Below are 25,776 nucleotides of genomic sequence, written 5' to 3' on the forward strand. Positions count from 1 at the left end.
GTCACGCTATGCATATCTGTCCTGTTCCCACCATTAGTGGGAAAAAAGGCTTTCAATCCTTCACTATTAAGTTTTGTATTCTTACCAAAGAAGGTTTACTGACAATCTTTATCAGATTAATGAGGCTTCTTTGTATTCATAGTTTGCTGAGTTCTTTATATTACATGCAGACATTAAGCTCTACCTAATGGGTTTTAACTGCACTAGGCTTTTTTGCTGATTTTTTTCCTGCCTCATCTCCTAATATGGTAAATTACCTTGCTTAGTTTTTCAATGTTGCAGTCCACTTGCATTCCTAGAATAGCTGCACTTGGCTATGATGTATTATCTTTTCAATATATTACAGTTAATTTGCTGACATTTTGTTTAGGACAATCAAAATCTTTGCTGGGAAGCTTTCATCTAAAATACCTTTTACCTCTACTTTGCATGAAAAATATTTTTAAAATATACACTTTTGGGGACTAAAGAGATGATGCCCTGTTCTTTCAGAGGACTTAAGAGTTCAATTCCAGAACCCATGTCCAACAGCTCACAGCCACATGCAAATCCTGCTCTGGGGGACCCAACATCCGCTTCACAGACACCTGCACTTGTGTGTGCATACTCACACACAGATATACACACAAACACACAAGTAAAATACAAAATCATTTTAAGAGAAATGTAATATCCAGTACTCGTCCACAATGATGTAAGCACACAGTAATTCTTTTATCTAATTTTTGTGCTATTTCATCCTAGTAAAAAGAAACATTTCTGACGGTTGAACGAGAGAATGTTACAAAACCCACTACTACCAATTAGAGTAACTCACTCACTCCTTTCCTGCATTGCTGTCAAGTCACAATACACACTACCCATCAAGATGGGGCCGGGCCTGCTTCAGATGATACTTCATACACCACGGGTTCTTAATAAATACAGTGTCGCTGACCATAAGTCATCAAGACAACCCTAGGTAACTGGTGTTTTTATTCAAAGTAAAACAAAGGAACAGAAATCTTCCTTTTTGAGTACCATACAGTAATATTCTTGGTTTGCAGTTACTGTACATACTAATAGCCATCTTCTCCGTTCCACAGACGATGACAGTACAGGCCTCCCGTATTTTCAAAAATCTGGCTCTGAGTCAGCGGAGAAAACTCACTAACTAGAGTTGGGAGACTCAGGGTGTTGGCCCCCCTACAGGGGACCGTGGGACATCACAGGTCTTTGTTTTGTGCTCTGTAAATGAAGCGGAAAAAGGGATCCACGCCATAAAAATAAGATAGGTACTGACAGGCATTTTCGGTGAAAAAAAGCATAGATGCGGTGCCATTTGGCTTTAACCATATAGTGCTCTCCTCCCAGAACACTGTTAAGCCAACGATAAAATGTGAGCATTGTCTATAAGAGCTTCACTCCTTGGGGTCTTCATCTAAACGTGAGGTTTCCCCCAGCACAGGCCAGCATCTGGGAAGAAAGGCATCAGGGTCTTCGCTCCCCTCCCCACTATCCATGTCAATCAACACAAGCGCTCCTTGGAGAGCTAGGTTAGCTGAAGTTGGGCTTTGTAGAACACTTGATTGCAATAAGTGACCTTCACCTTGAAAGGGTGACAGGCAGTCAACTCTAAAGTATTCAGGGTCATGGCTTACATGTGATTGATTCCACTCACTGAGCACGTACAGTTCTTTGTGGTTTTGAGAGGAAAGAAGACTACTGCCTTGTGTTTCCATGGTGATTTCTGAGGGCAACACTCAAGCTTAAAAGTTACTCTTTTAATCAACAGTAATTTTCATCTAGATGACATTCCCATGGGACCCTGAACAACATTAGTACTATGTTAATTTACTTTCTGCCTCAGGTCAGGGTGCAATTCATTTGCTTTGGGCAATGGGTGTTTTATCAGAGAAGCAGGCATACGAGAGGAATGCCAAAGCTGAGAGGCATGGCACCATAATTAAAAATGCAGAACAAAAATAAAGAAGACAATTGACTTGAATATAAAATTATTTTTTTTAATTATTAACTTTAAAATAAAACATCTGAAAATATGAGGTTTAAGAGTATCCCAGTTCAGGAAGACTTCTTGTCTACTTGCTCTTAATCCCCCACAAAATCTGTGCCCAGCAACACAAATGTCCTCTGGACACCATTTCTTAATATTAGATGACAGTATAAATTTTCTTCTGTAAACATCAATAAATGGTCTATGGAATCTGGCCCAGGCCATAAAATACACAGCTTTAAGGGAAAATTCTACTGATCTAATTTAGTTTTGTTGGGACTCAAAAACACTGGCCGAAGACCACAAAGACTATGCCTGCTTAGTGGACATTAAAAGAATCACCATAGATCCAAGTAAGTGAGTAAGAAAGCTGTTATTATCTTAAGCAAAATCACGGCAGATGGGAGAGACTTGACACACAGACTCAGATATGTGCTCGCCTCACATCGAATCTTTTATGAATGGCTGGTCCCAGATGGTGGTGCAATCAGCGGCATGAGTTTAGATACACAGCATCTATTTTCTTTTTGCTCCAATGTATTGTGCCACTTACAACTGCTTCATTTAGTAGTCAGTGCAGATCTTATCAAAATCAAAGAAGCCAGGACTAACTGGGTCCTTTGATATCTCATAAATGCAGTACATGTTGATTTAACCAACCGGGCTCAGGCCTCCTCACCCTACACACACACCTGCCCCCCCCCCCACACACACACCCGGCTTTGTTCAGTTCATTTCCAGTTTCATGCGGGTACACCACTGTCACACAAATGATGATGACACATGGAGAAATATAAAGAGATGTGCTTAGCAAACATGCTACTAACGAGAGTCAGCAAGCATCTCATTAACCACAAAACGCCCACAGCATCTCACCTGTACCTTTTCTGGAACTCCTGTTTGATCCCAGATAATGAACACACACACACACACACACACACACACACACACACACACACACACACACACACAATCCCAATAAAGCAACCACTTAATATATTTATTTGCATGCTGGTTCCCATTGCCGGATAGGAAGATTCCAGATACAGAATTTTTTCAATTCTTAGGCATGCCACAGTGTGCAGAGATTGAGGCATCTTTACGTTACAGACAATGAACAAATAGCAATCGCTGCTACCTTTATCTCTCATGTACCAGGCACTGTGCTAGAAAATTTTATTACGTTCTCTGTTTGCTCAACCTTACTGAAGTAAAATTAACAAAAATTTATAGGTATTAGAGGTATATAATGTAATATTTTAAATCATGCATACATTATGAGCTGATAATCACAAACTAACAAACTGCTAAACTTCCACCATCTCACAGATGGCTCTGTGCGTGTGTATATGTGTGTGCATGCGTGCGCATGAGCACATGCGTATGCATGGAGAACATTTGCTGTCCACTCTGTACCACAGCGTTAGTGACTACAGCCATCAGGCTCTCCAACAGGCCTTCAGGATCCTGCATGGCTTCAAATCTTGCAGTGTCACTGCCACCCACCATATCCCCTGACTTCGGCTCTTGGGAACTTTGTTTTTGTGCGTTCCAACCTTTTTTTAGACTCCATCTATAAGTGATTTTGAATAATGTTTCGCCTTTCTGTGCCTGGTTTATTTCATAGAGCACAATGTATTCCATATTCAGCCACATTGTTTTGAAGTGGCAGAACTTCCTTCTCTCAAAAAACAGAATAATATTACACTGCATGCAGTTTATATACATATATTATACATAATATATAGCTACATATAAAACTATATATAACTGTTTGCATATACGTGTTACATAGCTTTATGTATTCATCCATCAAGAGACAGTTGTTTCCAAACCTTAGCTACCCTGAGTAATGGTTCCAGGAACATACAAATCTCTGAAGAGATGCTGGTTTTATTTACTTTGGATGTACACCCAGGAATGGGATTGAAAGTACATGAGAGTTCTATTTTTAACTTTTGAGGATTAACTTACTTTTTCCCACTCAGTGTTCAAAATAAATTCAGCTCCATTTAACAGCTTAGGCAAGACATGGAGCCTGGAGGAAGTAAAATAAATGCTCATAGGCCTTGTAAGTGGGCATTTTGCCTCAGGCCAGCCTAACAGGGAAGCCCTTGAACTCACCACCTCACCATCCCCCCCTCCCTCTCCTGGCCAGGCTTCCTCAGCTCAGGCTGAGTTGTCAGGTGTGTGCAGGGTGGGAGGGCAACTGTATTAGGACCAGCCAGTGAGCCTGTGGGAGATGGTTTAGTGTAAATTCTGCATGCTGGCACATACACCCGCAGCCTCTGCCCTGCCACGGCTCAGCAGTCACAGGAGCAAGGTCCGTTCTGGCAGCTATGACCAAAGAGCTTTTGATCCGCAAACTGTAATCAGATACACCACCACAGAAAACATGGCGCCTCAGGGTAGGAGAAGGTATTTCACTGGGGGTAGGCTTTGAGATTTCAAGAGTTTATGCCGTTCCCAGTTAGCCTTTTCTGCCTCTTGTTTGTGGGTGATGTGAGCTCTGAGCTACAGCTGCAGTGCCATGCCTGCCTGTTTGCTGCCAAGCTCCCTACCAAGATGGTCATGGGCTCACCCTCTGAAACTGCAAGCCCCAATAAACTGTTTCTTCTGTAAGTTGCCTTAGTCGTGGGGTTTTGTTACAGCAATGGAAAAGTAACCAAGACAGAGAAGGGAAGAAGAGACAGGGTAGAAAAAAAAAGAAAAGAAAACAAGCCAGATTCGCACTTAAACTATACCATCCTTAAGAAATCTTAATTTTTCCTAAACCACTGGGTCTTTAGAAGCTTCCTCCTTAGACTCAGTAATGCCTATTTGACTCCCTTAGTGATCACTATATATCTGGAAAGAATTACAGAGGTGTGTGTGTGTGTGTGTGTGTGTATTTAATTTGCCAAGTGTCTTACATCAGTTTTACATATTAGCACAGGTTTGTAGATATCAGAGAATAAAAATAATAAAGAGAAGATTACAATATTTCATGTTTGTAAGTAGTCACGTCTAAAGAAAAGACCAGTCTGTAGAAGTGTAAATTTTTCTTCGTCTCTCCGGCCTGTCATCTTTTCTGAAATATCTTCCAAACAAGCAAGAGACTCACCGAAAACACTTAAAAACTAACCTTTAAACTTTATCACTAAATCAAGCTCAATCATTCACCAATGTATTACTTTTGTTATGTGCCTTTTAGTACCTAATAAGTGCTTGGAACTATTAGGACATTCTAGCTTATAAAGGCGAACTTTAATTCATGTATATTTCAAGTCAAGAGTCATTTGTTTTTCTTTAGAGCTGAACGCTAGCCTTCCCTGAAGCAATGGCTGGCCTTATGTGACTGACTAAGCCCTGAGTCACCAGTCAGCTCGGCTTTTGTTCTGGTTTCCGCGCCCCCCTCACCCCCACTAGCTCAATCTCCATTATGAGACTCCCTTTTCCTGCCACCCAAGTTAAAAATCTCTAATGAATAATAAAAATCCCTCAGAGCATTTCAGTCACAAACATAGCTTCATGCCAGCAATTAATCAGATGTTTCCAGTATAAGATGCATAAACCCTGAAGGCTGCCTAACATTGGAGTTTCTCCCCCACCAAAGGCTGCAGTTGGAGAAGAGGTCAAGGCAGGACTTCTCTGTCCCTAGCCCAGAGCCGGCTACCTCTTGTCTTCTCTGTGTCTGCTTCCTCTAGGGTTGAAGGGGATAGGAAAACAAGAGGCTACGTAGGCAGCAGAGACAATGGTCTTACCAGCCAGCATGCGCCCTTGGTGATGATGCCCGAATGGAGCAGGTGCCCATGTTTTTTCTCCTTCGGATGTCACAGTAGGTTGTCCTCTTACCGGCATAATGCCCCAGCCTCCCAGTAACTGACTCTCCCATTCTGTTCTAGAAGCCCTGAGCCTCCCCGTGATCAGAGGCAACAGGACTCAGGAAAGCCTTAGGCCAGCTGTGGCATCTGACACACATCTGGGCATTGGGAACATGTGATATGTTTTCCCATCACTGTGGAAAGTGGAGTGGTCCTTCACATTGGGTTTTTTATAGGACTTCCTGGCAAGCAAAGTCTGGTTAAAGCCATTTTATATTTATCATATGCCAGACTGCTGTGCCCACTAAAGTGCATAGAACCTGTATCAGACATCCAAGCCACCTCACTGAGGTCTCTTGGTTTGCTCTTGAATCAAAAGAAGGCAGCCTTTTCCCCTCACTGTGGGGATGATGTGGTCCGTAGTACAGATAAATTAAAAAAAAAAAAAAAAAATCTTTCCATGGTCTTATGCTTCCTGCCTTTCCCAAGTCAGACCTGGCTAAGTGAGCCAAAGCACTAGTATTTAGCTTTAAAATGTGGGGGCAACAGCCGGACTGCTCTGGACCCTCCTCAGAAGATAAAGCTGCGGTTGTTTATCTCAGTAACTGTTGTTGAGTGGTTCTTTCATCGATGGTCAGACTGATTCACAGTGAAACCAGAAGGATCTTCTGCCTCACTGTAATCATCAGACCCTCTGCCGAACGGTCTAGTCTACTGTTCTGAATGTGCATCTCACTTCTGGTTCAGCAGCTGTGAGCTCATTTCCTACAGCGACTGGCTGAGAGTGGCATCAGAATGCCCCTGTCCACCCCAACCCTCCCCTCTTACAGAGCTCCTCCTAAGAGCTGTGCTTCTCCCCCGCTGAGTGGACCGGTCACCCTGGTGTTGCTGGGGGTCACACAGAAGGCTGCTCATGTAAAGCCTGCCAGCTCAACTCTGGGGACAGAAAAAAACTGTAGTAGAGGTTTGTTGGGGATTCGGGTTCAAATACACTGGATTATCTTCAGACAACCTTCCCTTTAGTCCTTTAGACGACTTCCTAACATAAAAGTCACTTACTAGCTGGGCGTGGTGGTGCACGCGTTTAATGCCAGCACTTGGGAGGCAGAAGCAGGCAGATCTCTGTGTATTCAAGGCCAATCTGGTCTACAAAGCAAGTCCAGGCCTTTTTTTTTTCCTTTTTTTTTTTTTTAATAAACTAACTCCTTTAAACTCCACTTTCTTAATATCAAGAAGCTTAATTAGACACTGAAATCCATTCTATACAGACACATGTATTTATTCAGAGCCAATCGCTAACAATGCTCAGATCTAGAATAAAAATCAGGAACTCCTCGGAGTTTATAAGAATCTAACATGATTTTGTTTCTAGTTGCTCAAAACATAGCTAGCTGTCTTCAGAGAACCGCAGCACTCCTGGAATATACATGCAGGGTTGTTTGCCACCCCCACATACATCTGATTGTTGAAGTTCAAGTTCACAGGAGATCCAGGGGTAGAGGTCAAATTCCAAGCGATTAAGCTTAGCAAAACCCTGGACTGAATTGAATCTGAACCCTCTGCGTCACTCTAAGTCTGTGGAGGCCGTTTGTGTCATTACACTGAAGACAGGTTTTAACTTTGCAAAAAAAAAACAAAGTCAGGAGAGTCTTTATATTCACGGACAAACACTCAATGTTGTAAAAGAAAACAGGTATGCCAGAGGAAACTCAGGGGCATGCTTCCCGCATTTCTGTCTCTCCAGTCCCCCCATCCCCCCCCTACTCAAGCAAACACGTGATTCCATCTAACGTGGGGTGCTTTAGTAGACACGAACCCTCGCTGCTGTGCTTTGATAGTTTGAGCCCAATTGAACTTGACCGATCACAGTTCTTTGTACACATTGGTGGGCAGATTTCTGGAACAAGCTCCAGACAGACATTTTTGATCAAAAGCACTGAGAACACTGGCTGAAGCAGGTGGGTGGGACCGGATTCTGAACCTGGCTAGTCTGTCAAGACAGAGGAAATCGTTGCTTTCTAGGGGCTTCTTGGTGGTGGACTAGCTCAAAATCAGCTTAGAGAAAATAGAGTAAAAACAGCTAACACAATTTCTGTTTCATTTTGATTGCAGGAAAATAAATTTAAAACAAAATATGGTTTACAAATGTTAAGCTTTTAATCTCAGACAAGAGCCACAAACCATGAATGCCAAGCAAATGTATAACAAGCTAAATGTCATAGTCATTTATACATAAGCATAAATTTTAATGATACATATTTAATGATATGCATAAACACAGTAATAGTTCACCTAGCTAAGAGGAGGGGCTGTGAGCAAATGTCACTGACTGTACACAAGTCAGCTAGTCCCAATGGCCACCTGCCATTTCATCTCACTGCAGCTCCCAAGAGATAACTCCTGGTCTAGTAGAAACCACTCACTGATACTCTCTCTGTTCCCTTTACAGGCCAGAACGCACACAGGCTGGGAATCTAAACTGAAGGGTGATCTCCTGGTGGGGGTGGGGGGACTGGAGAGACGGCACAGTGGGTTAAGATCACCAACTGTTCTTCCAGGGGACCTGGGTTCAGTTCCCAGCGCCCACATGTCAGCTCACAACTGTCTGTAACTCCAGCTCCAGGGTTTCTGACACCCTCACACAGACAGACATGCAGGCAAAACACCAGTTAACATAAAACAAAAATAAATTATAAAAAAAAGAGAAAGAACGGTCGCCTGGAAGAAAATTTGTTCAGAGTGATCCAGAGTGTCATAAAACGGGGCTTCTCGTGGGAAAAAAAACTGGTAGCATCATGGCTAGCTTGTTTAAAAACCAAATAAAAACTCTCTCTGGTAAGATGGGATGTTTGAGACAAGGGGTATTTAACATGACAGTGAATTGCAGAAATCCACCCCTTGTGTGTGCTGGTTCATTGGTTCGTTTTCCAAACATCTAGTACCTAAGGAAATGGAGATTTTAGGGACTGTGATGGCACTGGGCTCTCAAAGGGAAAGGAAAAATTAGAAATGCTCCCCTATGCCAAAGAAGCCATCCTGCCTTCCCTTTTCACTTAACACTTGTCCCAGAGGTGACCCTTTTTCTCTCCCCTCCTTCACAAACCTTCCCGTGGTCCCATCTCCTCCCAAACTGGTTCATTGTTGGATGAGCTAGCAGGAGGTAAGATACCTGCCAAAGTTCGGCTTCACATTCGGTGGGGAGGGGTGCAAGACTGCTCTCTGTTCTGTTTGTTTTGATTTGGTGTTGGGCTTGGGAGTGGGGTGGGGGGGGGGTGCGGTGAGGATGTCCACAGCCTGCTTAGGAACTTCGCTTAGTGCAAACTGTACCCAAGAGGAATTTTAGGATGCATTCCAAAATGGGAATACATAAAGCTCTCCATCCGATAACAACCATTCAGGAAAATCCTATTTCTGTGATTAATGACTCATGGAAGTTCTTTCTTAAAAGCAAACAAGGGTGATTGATGCTTCTGCCAATTTACATTGACAACATGGTCTGATTCAACTGAGTGCACAAATGAAGATCAACTAGTACTCCCCTACCTACTACGGACTATTCCCAATTTCCATGATCGATCATCTCTGTAAATACAAAGGCAAGAGTTAATCCAACCCAAGAGCCAAGGTTTCCTTTTTTTTTTTTTTTTTTGCCTTGTGGACAGAAAAATCTTTTGTTTGATAAAAGAAGCAATGGCCTTAAAATGGCATTCCTGAAAAAAAAAAAAAAGAAAGAAAGAAAACAATGCACACAACCCATCACTTGGACAGAGAGGAGGTGTTGGCAGATAATTATGCTCTGAATGCTACAGGAGTGAGGACAGCTCACTATAGCTCCACAGAGCAGGGCGCATTATTGAGAATACAACAACAAACTTTGTAATAAAAGTTCATATATCCAATTATGACATATGGTTTTCCGGGAGGAAAGCAATTAAAGACAGCTGGGCCTCAAGTCGATTTCAAAAGACAGGCTCATAAGGGGTAATTACACCAGTAAGCCCTCTCCCAGTGATGACAATACACATCCATACGTGTGCGCACTTTGTAAGGAGCCTTTCATTTATGAGCTCTAAGAACAAAGTCATTCTTGCTTATAGGTCTAGGGCAAGCCCAACTGCAAAGTTGGAGTTAAGAGACAAAGATGACATTGCTTTATCTTAACCAGTTCCTACCAGGCTTGAGAAGTGGAGCTTCTTCTTCTTATTCTTTTGAGATGGGTTTCTCTGCATAGCCTTGGCTGTCCTGGACCTGCTTTGTAGACCAGGCTGGTCTCAAACTCACAGAGATCCACCTGCCTTTGCTTCCCAAGTGCTGGGATTAAAGGTGAGCGCCACCACCACCTGGCCTGAGAAGCAGAGCTTTAATCTGTGATGGAAGGCAGTGTGTAGTTTGCTGAATAACCACTCCTTTAAAATCAGAACTCAAAAAAAAAAAAAAAAAAAAAAAAAAAATGCGACTAGTCCTCCTTCTTCCAAAGACCAGAGTCGTTGGACAAACTAGTTGATGCCTCCATGATTGGCTTGCTCGCCTGCATGGTTCATGGCTGCTCCTTGGCCACGTGGGGTCCTCTACCACAGTTAGTGGCCAGGTCAGCGCTTCATCATTTTCCCTTGCCTCTCTGTATCTTACGACCACTTCAAGAAGTAGTTTTCAAAAGCAGCCCACAGCCTTCCTCCTTCCTCCGCTCTCCCGTGCCGTCGGTGGATCTTGAGTCACCACATGAGAAACCCAGCTCCACTAGAACAAACGGAGAAGCCCAGAGAATAGCAAGGTACAGCTGTAACCCCAGAACTGAGCAGGTAGGAGCAGGAGGGCTGAGACTTGGAGGGGCCACTTGTGAAGAGGAGGGAGATAACTGGGAGAGAGAGATAGAGGGGAAGATAGGAGAGGAGAGTGGAGGAGTAGAAACACCAAGGACACGCAAGGCTAATGCATGCCTTAAGAAGCCCAGGTAGCACCATGGAGAGAACAGCCCTTCATCCTTAGCCCAGCACATGGCCTCTTCATAAACCTTTGCCTAGCACTACTCAGCTTAGCCATTGCCCAAGTCCCAGCTCACAAAAACAATGAGGCAAGGCACACCACTACTGCTGTTTTCAGCTGCTAACTTTTTGGGTGATTTACTACATATACAGCCAAAGTAACTGAAGAGGAACCAGGGGAGGAAAACAAACAAACAAACAAACAAAATTTTTTAAACCCAAAATCAGTTACCTATCCCCAACGTCAAACAAGGACCTCTACAGTAGTCACAAGAACGCCAGAAAGATCATATTGAATTTTGCAAGAACAGTGAAGGTCAGTATAACCACCAAACCATGCAATGGAAAATGATACAAGAAAAATACTGGTTTTGTTTCCAAAGTGGGCAACTTTAAATGGTGCTCCCTATGCTCCACAGTAGAAGAATAAGAAGAAGCCTGGCCCTAGGTGGAAGCAACCAAAGGACGGTGAGGAGCACGCCGCAGCTAGCTCTGTGTAAAGGACGGTGAGGAGCACGCCGCAGCTAGCTCTGTGTAAAGGACGGTGAGGAGCACGCCGCAGCTAGCTCTGTGTGGGCTCTGATACTCTAGCCTGCTGGCTCCCTGCCTCATGGCTTAGTAAACCAAGTACAGTAGATACTGTGTGTTTCTTCAGAGGAATAACATGGAAAACTAGTAGGGAAAGAAGAATTGAAAGTAGGGTGGGCTGATTGATGGATTGGTTGACCGATCAATCAATTGATTGATTGAGACAGTGTCTCACTATGTAGGCCCTGGACGGACTGGTATTTGCTACTTTGACTAGACTGGCCTCGAACACAGAGCCCACCTGCCTCTGCCTCCCAAGTGCTTGATTAAAGGTGTGCACCATCACACTTGGCACAACTTCTTTACTTCTTAGACAGGATAACAGGAGTCCCAGGCTGGCCTCAAATTTAAGATCCCCTTGCTTCGGTCCCCGCCCCCCATGCCAAAATGTTGGGCTGTCTCAGTTATGGTTTCTATTGCTGTGAAGAGACACCATGACCACAGCCACTTTTAGAAGGAAACATTTCATTGGGGCTGGCTTACAGTTCAGAGGTTCAGTCTATTATCATCATGATGGGAAGCATGGCAGCACACAGGCAGACATGGTGCCAGAGGAGAAGCTGCGAGGTCTACATCCAGATGGGCAGGCAACAGGGAAAGAGTGAAGACACTGGGCCTGGCTTGAGCTTTGGCTACCACAAAGCCCACCTCCACGAACACATTTCCTCCAACACCTACTCCAACAAGGCCACGCCTCCATTCCCTATGGGCCTATCGGGCCATTTTCATTCAAACTACCACACAGGCATATAACACAGCAGTAAAGAAAAATGGCGCCTGCCATCAGCCCACACAGATAGTAGTAGGTTGGGACATTCAAGTATCCCGATGAAGCTGAACCAAGAGTGGTGGTCAAGAAAGTAGCAAATTGTGACCTGCAGGATGGATGTAGCTGTGACCGAACTTTCCCCTCAGCCTCCCCAGGAAGATTGCAAAACAGGGACTCTGAAAAAAAAAAAGGTCAGATTTTAGGTCTGGCCAAATGGTTCAATGGGTGGAGTTCTTGCTGATCAAGCTGGTGATCTGGGCTCAGTCTGGACATATGTGTGAGGATATGTCACATATGAATGTATGTGTATTTGCATGCACACACATATGCACACATGCACACGCACTCTAGCAACCAACCGTTTCCTTCCTGGTCTTCCAACCAGCCATGCCTCCCCCATCACATCTGAGCTCACACTCCCCCTCCATATTTCAAATCACAATTGGCATTTGAGTTTCTGATCTCATGTTTATCACCAAGAGAAGAATTCAGATTTAACAACCGCCCCCAACACACACACACTACCCTTGGTATCTCTTTTGTTTTTGTTTTCAGTTCAAATTCTGTTCCTGGCCCCTGCCAGTTTCTTTCTTTCCACTCCAGATAACATAAGAGATGAAGATTAAGTGGTTAATCTTGAGTAAGTCATGTTCTTAGACACAATACTGCTAGTGAGCACTGCATTGCTCAGTTCTCCTCTGGAAAGAGCTACTTAGCATTTGTTTGTTTTTGGACACATCCTAACCATCTTCAAAACAAAAGCTGTGTCTACACACAGATTCCTACCAGAGTTACTGCAGATGAGTTCACTGCCAGTCAGACGAGGACAGGAACAAGTAAATCTACTTCCTGTAAGGTCTAACAAACCTTTCACATAGCTGAAAACATCTTCCCAGAAATCTTTAGTGAGGGTGGCTGTGAAGAGTTCTGGAAAAGTATTGCATTAGGAAAAAATGAACAGACAGGACAACTCACCAGTTCCAGACACTGTCTGTGGCCATAGGCGGCAGCATAATGGATGCTATTGTAGCCTTCTTTGTCCCGGAGGGATGGGTTTGCATCATTTTGAAGCAGAAACTCTAGACATCTGTAAGCATAGATGCAGTCTCAGAAACACTGCTGTAGCAGAAGGGACAATTACAGCAAACCCCTCAATTATGAACATCTGACGAAGCACTCAAGAGCGCAAAAGAGCCTATTACAATAAAGCTTTCTGTGCTGGGGTAGGCGAGGGCCCATGCTCACTTTATCTGTCTTGATTTCATCTTAAAATAACAGTTCTGGAAGTCTGTAGAACAGGCGGGTAATTAGGTGTCTTTCCCTCCTGTCTTATCCTAAGGTGGAGAACATGCCTGCCAACAAGGTGACTGGCTAATAAGACTATGGTCTCTGTGTTGACACATCTCAAACGTAATAAAGGAGTGGGCAGGTCACCACTGCTGGGAGGAGCCACGAGAGCAGGGACTAATTCTGACCTCGCTATGGAGATGAAAATTAGGTTGGTAAAATTTTGAAGTTTAAAATAAGCTAAGGAGAAAAGAGACCGAGAGTAGTCGGAATAGTAAAAAGACCAAAAGAATGGCTGACCACACACAAAGCATGAAGAACTCACCCAGGGACTACACTTGAGGGAAGAAATTTAGGCTGCACCATCAGGAATGTAGAATAGACAAAATTATTAATTTCAAAAGCCTTTCCTGGCATAGGTGACTAAGTGGGCTGCACGCAGGTCCAGCTTGTGGCCCATGGTCTAGATGAGGCCAAGGATAACTACAAATGTGGCCTGACACAAACGAGAGCGGACTTAAAACATTCTGAGGGGTGTTCTGCATTGACAACGTTGTGTTTGCCATGTCAAGAGGCTGGACGCACTTGGCAGGAGGAAGAGCTTGGTTGACCTGTGCTGAAGTCTCTAGAACTCCAGCACCCTGGGATGTGCAGAAACTCGATCTTTGCCCTACAGGAGGCATTCCCTCACTAGTTGCTGTGGTACCACTTCCATCACCAGGAGACGAGTCTGTGGTGATTCAGTCTCCTACTCTGATCAAGACTTGTTAACTTAGCTCTTTTGAAACAGGGTCTCGTGCGGCCCTGGCAGGCCTCAGGCTCATTAGGTGACTTGGCACTTGTAATCTTCCTCCTTGTACCGCTCTGAGATTAAAAGGATAAGCCACCAACTATGCATGGCTCTCAGGGCTTAAAGATTCTAAATATAAACCTCCCCATTAAATAACATTTTCCTGTGGAAGTTTCCTATAGTTTATTCCTAAACTCTGAAGTTACGTTTGCCTACTCTGGTTTAAGGCCAGAGGGACCAAAAGGACAAACTGGTTCTTTAATTTCTCCAAAACTGGAGAAAGACAAATGTTGTAAGTCCAATCCACTTGCCATAACTTATCTATAAAACGCTCCAAAATAAATCAAACTCCTATTAGAGTCCTGCTGTCGTACTGTCTTTGGTCCTTCATGCCTTAAAAGGAAGCATTTTTTTTTTTTTTTAGGAAGCACTTTTTTTATGTGCGTAAGTAAATGTCCGTGGAGAAGATCCTGTGCGTGACTCGTAAACTGAACGTAGCCCTGGACATAAGTCATTCAGCAGGAACAGCAGTCTATGGACATGCAACCCCAGCCGCTGAATGGATTGAAAAAAAATTATAGTTTGGAAAATATTAAGAATTCCTCCCAGGGATTTATTTAGTCCAGAACACAGCTAAACTAGATGACAACTGCGCGGACGTGGGCAACAGAAACACTGGAATCTGGGTATTTTCCTAAGGGAAAACACGATCCAGTGTTCAGCAGCTGAGGCTTCTCTTTCCTGTTCCCAGAGCTCACTAGTAGTTCATCCACTTGAGGTACAAAAATGGCCTCTCTCTGCAGGAAGGAGTTCAGGGCCTGTTCTCTACTCTCTCTGCTCCCTTCCTCACCAGTGAGCCTGGGCTGTCACATAGTAAGCCTGCAAGTCGATGGAGGAAGAGAGACTCGCTGAGGTAATTTAAAACCCCCTGTTTTTTAACTCCATTCTTTTAAATTCAGGTGTATGAAGGTGAAATTTGGTCATTTTGTTTTACTCACAGAAATGTGTGTCCCAGCCCAGAAATACTGAGTCAGGTCCTATAACCTGCACCAGCCCTATCCTCTGTGCCTGTAACATTTTAGATGCTGGGGCATGAGGAGAGCAGAGTGGGCAGTGTAGAGGCCTTAGAGCGAATGCAAGCACTCAGGCGCAGAAACTCATTCCTCTGTTAACTTGAGAACACATAAACTCACTCTGGACCACAGGCCTGTGGACTCTCAGGGCCCTGTCTCTCATGGGGGATGAGGCACAAAGTGGACAAACTGACTCACTTGCTTGTTCACTTAAACAGTAGCTACTGTGCTAAGCTCCAGGCTCACCACTGGCCACACATCTCTGCTCTGATCGGTTTGTGACTCAACTATAATGGAGTGCACGTGTGTCGATGCCCTGGGTGATGGCAGACACCCCAGACCTTCTCACAGCATCAGTGAAGTCCATGTATGAAGCCAGTTTGGGGCAGGTGAGGTGAAACTGGTCAGGGGTAGCTGTTTACAAAAAGCAGGAGGTTATAAGTCAAAGGTCTGAAGGGGATTTCACACAAGGTCTGAGGACCTTTATTTATAGAATCTGACAAATAATTATCCCCAGGTCATCAAAGTAGAACCTAAGGTCCCAAAAGGAGGGCTTAGCATGTTCTCACGGCACATGATACATGACAGAGTTAAATATGCTATTTAAGACCTAATGCAGTCAAAGCAAGCTTATAATTTTATAAAGTTCCACATACAAGAACAGCAGGGCGGGTGTGTTAAAGGCAGGCCTATATCCTGTCCCTTTCTCAGGATCCCCAATGAGACTCCTAGCAGGAAGGCAGGCATGTGGTGACCTGGAGGAATGAAAGACTATAGCACCCCATCCTTAGGCTCCAAAGAAACTTACAACGCAGCGTCTTTTTCCTTCATTTCCCTGGCTCTTTCAAGTTCTTCAGTATTGTCATGGGCGTTTCCTAAGATCATCTTACTGCTCCGTGGAAGAGATAGAAAAAAAAAAAAATCACAATTAGTTTTTTAATTAAAAAATTGTTGATAGGTTTTACACAATTATTATCTCAGTGATTTTTTTATCCCAATCTAAAAGGGGCACACATTGCTTTTCTTCAAGGTCTATTTCCTCCCAAGGAATCCTTGGGAGCTTTCCTAAAGCTTCTTCCTAGATATACGTAATGAAGACCAGAATAAAGCTATCTACCGCCCCCCACAGACTCCACCCCTACCTTGCCCTCACACTTTCTGGCCAGCCCAGCATCTCACAGCCTGCAGGGGACCCTGACCTTCATCTCCTAGAATGATTCTTCAGTCAGAACGTCCTTCCTTGCTCTTTTTTTTTTAATTTTTTATTTTTTTATTAATTTATTCTTGTTACATCTCAATGTTTATCCCATCCCTTGTATCCTTCCATTCTTCCCTCCCTCCCATTTTCCCATTATTTCCCTCCCCTATGACTGTGACTGAGGGGGATTACCTCCTCCTGTATATGCTCATAGGGTATCAAGTCTCTTCTTGGCAACCTGCTGTCCTTCCTTTCTTGCTCTTAAGGCACGAAGTATATTTGCTCCTTCACCCTCCCTCCTGCCTAGCTTTCCCCAGTGCACAGCACAGCTCAATTAATACCTTGCATGGCTATGAGATCGCAAGTATGACATCTTATTAGAAAAATTCTTACACATAAATTGAAGCGTGGCTGTGCATGTTCGTTTGGGTGCATGCTTGTGTGTACAAATCCATGTGTGGAGGGCAGACGGCAACTTTGGGCACCCCTTTCATAAAGAGCTGTCCACCTTGTTTTTTGAGACAGCATTGCTCATCTCATAGGCTGGACTGGTTGGTCAGCAAGCTGTCACCATGCTTGTTGTTTGTTTTTTTAAGATTTATTATTTTTATTTATGTTTATTTGTGTGTCTGTGTGAGTAATGCCACAGGTGTGAGATGCCATCATGTGGGTTAGACCGCTTAGAGCCAGAGTTACAGTGCTTGAGAGCCAACTGAACTTGGGTCCTCTGAAAAAGGAGCAAGCACGCTTGACTAATAACCCTCCTCTCCAGCCCATATGCCTGGGTACGCTTATGTGGGTCTCATGTTTACATGGAAACATTTCACCAATACAGATACCTCCCGAGCCATGTGTATGTATGTATACACGCATGCATATATAGAGTTTTTGGTACTTTGAGACAGAATCTCATGGAGGCCAGACTATCCTCAAACTACGTATCAGAGGAAGAGCTTGAACTCCTGAATCCCCTGCTCCCACATAGAAAACATAATGTGTTACATACAATAAATGTAAATACAGTTTGTGAGATTTTTATTTCTCATATATGAACATATATGTGAACACGTGAGCTGAACTATGATATAAGATGTATTTCTTAGTTGGCTCACCATCTTGACTGTTTGAAAAGGTTGGCGGTACAGCCCAATGGAAGAGCATATGCTTAGCATATTCATATGTTAAAATTAAATGTTTAGGTGTAATTGTTCTAAAAAAAAAATAGAAGCCATTATAATCCAGAATGTAATGCACCACAGGGGGTGGCAAAGAATTCAACAGTTGTCATTCAGACTCACCAAAGTCTTCCTATGAATGTCTAAACTGTAGGACCCCACCCCCTCCCATGGCTCAGTGATGTCTGCTTTCCATGCCTAGCCACCTACACTCCAAACATGTTCGGAATAAGAAATTCCTCCTCTGCAGGTGCCCAAGTTGGGAAGAGTCGTGCCTGATCTCTTCACACCAAGGCTGCATTTGAAAGCACATGGGTATTATGCATCCGTGGATCTTTTTCACCCAAGACATATATTAGCAGATGAAGCAGCATTTAAGCGGTAATGATGGATACTATTGTGTGGGTGTCAAATAAATCCCAATAGATTTCCAAAGAACTAAAAAGCCTGGGCTTGACAGCTCTACTTGGCATTCAACCCAAGAGCAGAGAAGAGGGGAAAGTATGCAATGGCATGTAATAAGCAAACCTAGAGGAGACAGAGTGGGGAAGCCCGGGGTAGGGATGATCTCCACTCTGAATGACAGATTCCCCGTGTGCAGTTTCTAGGAGGCAGTGGAAAGAAAACACAACAGTCCTCCCCTCATAGCTCTACTCTGAGATGAAGCACAGACGAAGCTATTTTTACTTTCTATCCATGTCTGACGCAGCGGCGTAGTGCAAAGCTGTCCGTCCCCAGTTGTCTGTTTCATTAATGTTGGCTCCCATGGTCACTAACGCTTTAATACAGTGGAAATGACAATTTGCAGCTGCGTAGTGCAAAGGGGTCCTGGAAAACAAACAGTGGTAACGATTAGCATTATTACTGTTTTACTTTACCTAGGCCAGCAAACAGACTCATCACGGACGTCAGCCTTGCTTCAGATCTCAATGTGTGGAAGGTGAGAAATACATAACTGGGTGTGTAAAGACAGGTGGCCTCTGGCAAGGGCAACCACAGTGACATCATCCTTTCATCCTATTGCTAGTGCCTGCCTGAGGTTAGGTCTATGTTATTGCTCATCCATGGCAAGATTGCCCTATGAAGAATCATCCAGGTCGTCTTCATTAAGACCATTCTTAGAGACGGCTGGTGGGGGGAGGATAAGAGAGGGTAATGGAGTGCACAAATACAAAGAATGTAATATACGCAAGAATGAAAATGTCACAGTGAGATCCATCATTCTGCATTAATTAGAGTGTGCTAATAATTTCTTTTACAGATCATCTTTAACTCTATCCAGTTTCTGGTTGAGTTTTCCCCACCCATGACAGTCCCACTCTAAAACCATCAGTCTTCCTTCATTGACAAAGGCTTGGTTTCTCAGCTTAGAACTGAAGATTTCCCCAAGCTGTCTCAATTTCTTCTACAGAGCATCTCTCTCACCTATACCCATTCATGAGTGCAAACTGAATGACAAGGGTCTCTGGATGGTCATCACATGTCACCTTCGCTCATGTCCATTTCTCCTTTACTGCCTATCATACCACATTCACCCTTTCCAAAAGCTAAGCTTCTTTGTCTGAGAACTCTGATGTAATTTATATTACTTATTTTTAGTTTCCAGTTATTTGACAGGCTTTTTTTTTTTCTGGCGTGACTACCCAATATCCCAGAAATAATAACCAAATAGAATACTAAAAATAAAGTAACTTTAGCTCAGGAACTATTTTTTAGTTTTCAAGCGTTTTTTTCTTCATTTTGTAGACAACTTAGGGCTCTTTTACTACCTGATTTTCTCTTCGGCCCAAAAGGAAGAATTATAATTATGAAATTATAATATCTTACATATTGGATTGCTTTTGCTTTAATTATTTGGACTGAAAAAATGATGAGGTATCAACAGTTCTGACAGGGATTAAGGATAAAGAGAAAGTTAGATGCAAGGACACATGTCTATAAACCCAACACCAGGGAGGCTGAAGCAGGCCTGTGGGTTCAAGGCCACTTTGGATTACATAGCAGGACCCTGTCTCAAAACCAAATGTAAGGTCTATGGATGTAACTCAGTAGCAGAGGGCTTGTGTACATGCAGTACAGGGAGAGAAAGAGAGGGAGAGGGGGAAAGGGGGGAGGGGAGAGGAAAGGAGAAGGGAAGAGAGGAGAGGAGTGAGGGAGAGAAGGGAAGGGAACAGAGAAGGGAAAAAATGACACTTAGTCTTTGTTTGCAGGAGGCTTACAGTCAGATGGGGAAAGACACCACTAGTGCTGCACAGTCGTGGAGTATTCGGGGTACTAGGGGAACACAGAGACAGGACATTGCCATAAGAATGACAAGAAGGTTTCATTTGATCATAGTCTGGAAGGATCAGTAGGAAGTCATCACAGGTGGGTGGCAGGAAAAGAAATTTGAGGCAACCCCAAAGAGCTAGGGGGCAAGTTGTAAGGAAATGGAAGGAATTGCTAGAGGGGAAAAGTGCGACACATACAGTCATGTATCATACATGTGTGCACACATACGAACAGTCATGTTTCAAAAGCAGGCTGCATTTAAGAAATGTAGCATTCGGTGATTTTGTCATTGTATGAATAAAAACTAGACGGTAAGCCTAATACACATTCAAGATACATGGGACCACTATCACGTATGCTCAAGTACTGACTGAAATGTTACTTGGTACATGATTCGGTGTGTGTGTGTGTGTGTGCATGTGTGTGTGTGTGTGTGTCTGTGTCTGTGTCTGTGTGTGTGTGTGTGTGTTTATGTCTGTGTCTGTGTGTGTGTGTGTGCATGTGTGTGTGTGTCTATGTCTGTGTGTGTGTGCATGTGTGTGTGTGTCTATGTCTGTGTCTGTGTCTGTGTGTGTGTGTGCATGTGTGTGTGTGTCTATGTCTGTGTCTGTGTCTGTGTGTGTGTGTGCATGTGTGTGTGTGTGCATGTGTGTGTGTGTCTGTGTCTGTGTCTGTGTGTGTGTCTGTGTGTGAGTTTGTGTCTGTGTGTGTGTGTATGTGTGTGAGTTTGTGTCTGTGTATGTACCAGCTAGCATCATGACATAGTTTAACTAAACAAGGGGTTATGAAGGCAAAGAAAGTTCTATGGCCCAGTAGTAGCTTATGTTCATCTCATATTTCAAGTGTCTAAAAATTTATCTCAGGATGAAATGCTCAACACAGAAAACAAATGCTGTAGATCTTCTGACTATATTTAAATTTTTACTCTGTGTGTCTATGTCTGTGTGTGTGTCTGTGTATCTGTCTCTCTGTGTGTCTGTATGTCTCTGTGTGTCTGTCTGCCTGTCTATGTGTCTGTGTGCATCTCTGTGTGTCTATGTCTGTCTGTGTGTGTCTGTGTATCTGTCTCTCAGTGTGTCTGTGTGTTTGTGTGTCTCTCTCTACATATGTCTCTGTGTGTCTGTCTGCCTGTGTGTTTCTGTGTATCTCTCTCTGTATGTCTCTGTGGGTCTGTCTGCCTGTCTGTGTGTCTGTGTGTGTGTCTCTGTGTGTGTCTTTGGGAGAGGGAGGTGTTCCAGAGGGCAGCACTGGATCTCTGGAGCTGGAGTTAGAGGGACTTAGGAGCCAACAGACTCAGGTGCTAGAAACTGAACCCCAGTCCTCTGAGCAAGCAGCCCGCCCCTTAACTACTGGGCCAAGTGTCCAGCTCATATTTTGAGTTTGGTGCAACTATTCTGCAGTCTATTCTGTTATTTTTCTAAAACATATCCAGGTAAGCAATATTTTTTAGGCAGAACTGTGACGACCTTAACTCATGGCTCCTGTCAGCTTTGTTGGTGTTTCCCTACAAGGAAGAATTGCGTTCTGGGGATGGAGTCACCCCAGTTGTCCTATGGTGGGCATCTCAACACCAGGACTTCTCAATGCACTAGCCCCACTCTTATTAGGCCTTCAAGGCAGGTCAGCTGGAGTACATACCTCCCACATTTATCCTTTTTGTGAAAATCTGCTCCGCTGCTCTGCAAGAGTTTTATACATTCTACATTGCTAGAAAGACAGAGAAATGTAATTAGTGTGGTCAGGGTTAATTACTAAGGTGCCTCCAGAAAAAGGGGTGTTTTCTGCAGGGAATAGGACCAGATGAATCGATAGCCTCAGGTTTAAAATCCACTAACAAGAAATAAACTGGGCATATTTCACAAATGCTGCATTGTAAAGATCTAAAGTTGCTTCCTCAAAACTAATAAATCGATAAAGAAAACGGCTTTATGGAACATTTTCAGCCCAGTGGCTAAGGAATTTAATGATTACTTTGTGATCAAGCCCTCGGGTGACATGGAGTCATCATTTATCCTAAAATTCTTTTTCAAACCCACCAGGAGTTCATGAAAACCACCCCAGCCTCTAATAACTCCTTGTCACCTTTAAACAATGAGGCAAAGTGGCTGAACACCACCGTTGGTCACAGCACAATAAATCCCCAGAATAACCACTTTCAATTCGATGCTCCTTAATGGAAGAAAAGACAGCTGGCTTTCCCTGTCTGCCTAACCCAGGTAAATAAATGTGCTGGACCAACACTGAGAATGATGTAACAGAGCCTCGTGATCACTCAGAGCAGCTTCGTCATCCACAAAAGCAGTAAATCACGCTCAACAGGGAGAAATGATCCACTGAGGTGAATTTTCCCATTGAAGGGTGTGTGGCGTCATTTTAATGGGCGTCTCAAACATAAACCCAGCACGGTGTGTTGCTACTTTCCGGGCAGGTCTGATGTTATTTAAAATGGAGGCATAACCATCCCTCATCATTCTAAACCTGAAATGCTAATGTATTGCTGTATTATAATTTAAGTAAGAAAAATTATCTCATTAATGATAAGCCTGAGCCGGCTTCACCCCATTTTGCATCTACCCTTCATGGCCACTTTTCTCAGAGAACGAAATGAAAGAGTCACAAAACACATGAATTTTAAAAGGCACTTGTGAATTGGTACGGCAAGCCGGCTAGTATGTGGCACCTATTTCTTACTGAGTGATGGGTGAGAAAGGATAAAGGCATAGGTGGAGTCAACCTGTGTGATTCGTGAATGTCATTTGGTTTGAGAACTGGGATTGGAGGAAGAGGCTTCTTTAAAAAAAAAAAAATACAGCAATGTGTGCTAGCTTCAGCAGCACATCTACTAGAAAATACAGTAACTCTGTATGAGGCTTAGCTTATGACTGCCTAACCCAGGTAAATAAATGTGCTGGACCATGTTAATAACGGGCTTTACGGTTCCATGGTTCCTTCGCTCCTGATTAAGTGCGTTTGGTAACACACATGATAAATGGAGACTTCCTTAAGTCCTAGGAAACCAACATCTTCCAAGGTCACACAAGGGACACTGTGTTAGGTCGATATGTGGTCATTTATCAACAATATATTGATCAGAGCTTTGATCTGATCAGCTTGTTTCCATCAGAAAGCTGATGGAAACAAGCTGTTTGCTCCCAGGGACTGTGCAAGGGTTAAATCCCTCCTGCCTATCTTTAGGATTTCCTTGACCTTTGTTCATGTTTAATCCCTCCCAAAACTTCAAAACTAATTTTCAGTTATTACAAAATGTCTATAAATGAGTATAAATTGATTCAATCTTTTATCCTCTTTATTACCTTCCATCAACTGGCAGCAAAGAAGGGAAAACTTGAGAACAAAGTTCACATCAATCCCTTTTGGTAGAAAAGATGCCAAGCGGGTAGCCGTGTTGTGCAGCCTGACATCTTACAGGCATGGGGGCTGGGGAGAAGACGACAACCCCAGCACTCTGCACCACACAGGACAGACTATTTTTCCTTCGGAAGAACAAAATCTGACGGATGTGGAAATGAAGCTAGTGACACTTGATATTTGGTAGAAATGACTGTGACCCCCATTTACCACGGAAATTGCCTTTGGTTCACAGGCAATTTATGTCAATTAAGATGTATGAAGTCATCTAGTCACGGGGTACCCAGCACTCAGAGGTACTCACCCCCCTGCAGCAGCGGCATGAAGGCACGTCCTTCCAAACGTATCTGGGGTGTCTATTTCAAAGCCTGCAGACAGCACGTGCTCATTACTAAACAAGGACACTATGCTATACTTTTGTCCTAGTTAAACCACAGGAAACATTGCAGAGACAGAAAAATCAGTTAGTAGGAAAACCAGAACGCAAGCAATTGTAGACAGAAAGAGGTTGTCATGGAAACCAGCAGTAACTGCTCAAGCTCGGCAATTTTATAGGAAGCACCATGAAGTCAAAGAAGGATTTATTTATTTATTTATTTATTTATTTGCATTCAGCTCTCCGTGAACCACGGCCCCATTTTTCAATCCCGGGTTGGAAATTTATGAAACCAATTTGAGATTAAGTAAGGCAATGGAACAGGCAGACCGAACATATGAGGATCATGGAAGGCAGGGGAGCAGTCCTAACAGGCTGGGACAGAAATGTCCTTAAGTGCATCCTAACCTTCCCATGGGCCTAAGATGTGGGAAACACGCTTTCATGCAGGGATTATTTTTAAGCCAAAAGCAGTGGAAACAGAATCCACCATAGAAAAAGTACTTAGAGGAAGAAATACGCTTCTGGGATAGCTAATGAATTAATTCATAAACAACCTTCACTCTGCAGGCTTCTGCCACTTTAGAAAGCCCAGAAACGTCTTAATATATGGAGACATGCAGAAGCAGAGACAAGAAAGATCAGCAAAGCTCCAAAGCAGAGAGAATCTTGGGTTCCAGACAGCTCCGCGTTAAAAAATACAAAAATTAAACCTTCTTAGAAGAGGTCTGCCTTGATGATGTTTCAGTGCCCAAGGTATTTTGTACCATTGAAATCTTGAAGATCGGGCCGTTTTCTTTTGTTGAAAAGTATTAAATGTTAACGCACCAATTTAAAGCTCAAGGATTTTTTTTTCCTTCTGTGACTTAAGGTTCCCACTCCCCACACCCAAACTGGACCACTGAAAATCGGACAAGACTCTCATTCTACACAGAAACACTGGCACCCAAACAGCTGTGATTTCAGGGACCGCCAGGAGCTGTGTCAGGCAGGCAGGCTACGGAACCCCCTCACTCTGCTAAGGCAAGGCCATGGCCAAGCTCAGCCAGCCACCGAGGCTCACGGACAGGACATGTCAGGCCTGATGGCTGGTGTGGATTCACTTACCGGATGACAGCAACTTCCTGCAGCAATCAGAGTGGGCATTTAGGGCAGCTAAGTGTAGGGGGAACATGCTATGGATCCCACACCTGAGGAGAACAACCACGCACAGTAAAAAACGCTGAGATGCACAGAGCAATTTCCCTTCTGCCAGTCCTCTATGGAAAACTCCCACAAGCTTACACGCCATTTTCTGCCTTAAAACAACATGCTCTTGGTTCCAAACCAATTAACAGCCCATAACCATAAGTATGTATGCATAAGTGTGCATAGTACATATATACACATATTTATTTTAAAATCTGTTTCATATTCAGAACATATATATGTTAAACATTTATATACCATATTCCTTCTTTCAGCTTAGTTGTTAAACATCTCATTCGTCCGTTTGTTAATTCATTTATTCTCTCACTCATTTATGTGCTCAACACTTCTGAGCCTAAGATAACGTGCTTAGAGAGCTAACAGTGCTGAGCAAGATGATCCTCCAGTGAGGAAAGTAATCTAGTTTTTTCCTTGATGCAATAAATATTTACTATTGACCTAATATGTGTCTGTGTTTTGTTAAGAGTTAATAGTGCCTGTATTATTAAAAGTAAAATTAGATTAAAAAAAATAACCATTAACCTTTTGTTAGGCAAAAGGTTATCTTCCTAATGGCCTACGCTGATGTGCACTGACCCACACACATCACTATACCAATCAGAAGACACAGTAGCAGTGAACATCACTGAGCACAGATTTCCTAAACCGAGTATGTTTTCCCCTAAAAGGGATTCCAAGAAGGATCTAGAAAAGGACTTAAGCCTGACTTAAGAGCCCATCCTCAGGAAAATCCTGGAAGGGCGGGCAGACAACTGGTGCTTCCCTAAACTCTCCCTCTCCACCTCTCTTTGCACAAAGACCCAAAGCCCTCTGTCGAACCTGCGTCCTAACCAACAGCATCATCTGGGGCTGCTGTGTATCCATGAACATTTCATGTGGCGGCCCATTTAAAT

At 43.4% G+C, this 25,776-nt stretch overlaps 1 protein-coding gene across 1 annotated transcript in view; it reads right to left on the minus strand.

Annotated features, from left to right (window-relative positions):
- The window catches only part of Ankrd44 (ankyrin repeat domain 44), a 260,349-nt gene that overhangs the window by 51,418 nt on the left and 183,155 nt on the right, over window positions 1-25,776 (minus strand). Inside the window, exons 11-16 of the mRNA XM_051153824.1 lie at window positions 24,782-24,864; window positions 23,603-23,720; window positions 21,568-21,636; window positions 18,346-18,486; window positions 16,094-16,174; window positions 13,111-13,222 (exon numbers count right to left, since the gene is read on the minus strand). Of these exons, the coding sequence (XP_051009781.1) occupies window positions 13,111-13,222; window positions 16,094-16,174; window positions 18,346-18,486; window positions 21,568-21,636; window positions 23,603-23,720; window positions 24,782-24,864 (604 nt within the window). The remainder of the gene's footprint in view (window positions 1-13,110; window positions 13,223-16,093; window positions 16,175-18,345; window positions 18,487-21,567; window positions 21,637-23,602; window positions 23,721-24,781; window positions 24,865-25,776) is intronic.

The sequence above is a fragment of the Acomys russatus genome, chromosome 12, assembly GCF_903995435.1.
Source record: "Acomys russatus chromosome 12, mAcoRus1.1, whole genome shotgun sequence".
NCBI classification, from domain to species: domain Eukaryota; kingdom Metazoa; phylum Chordata; class Mammalia; order Rodentia; family Muridae; genus Acomys; species Acomys russatus.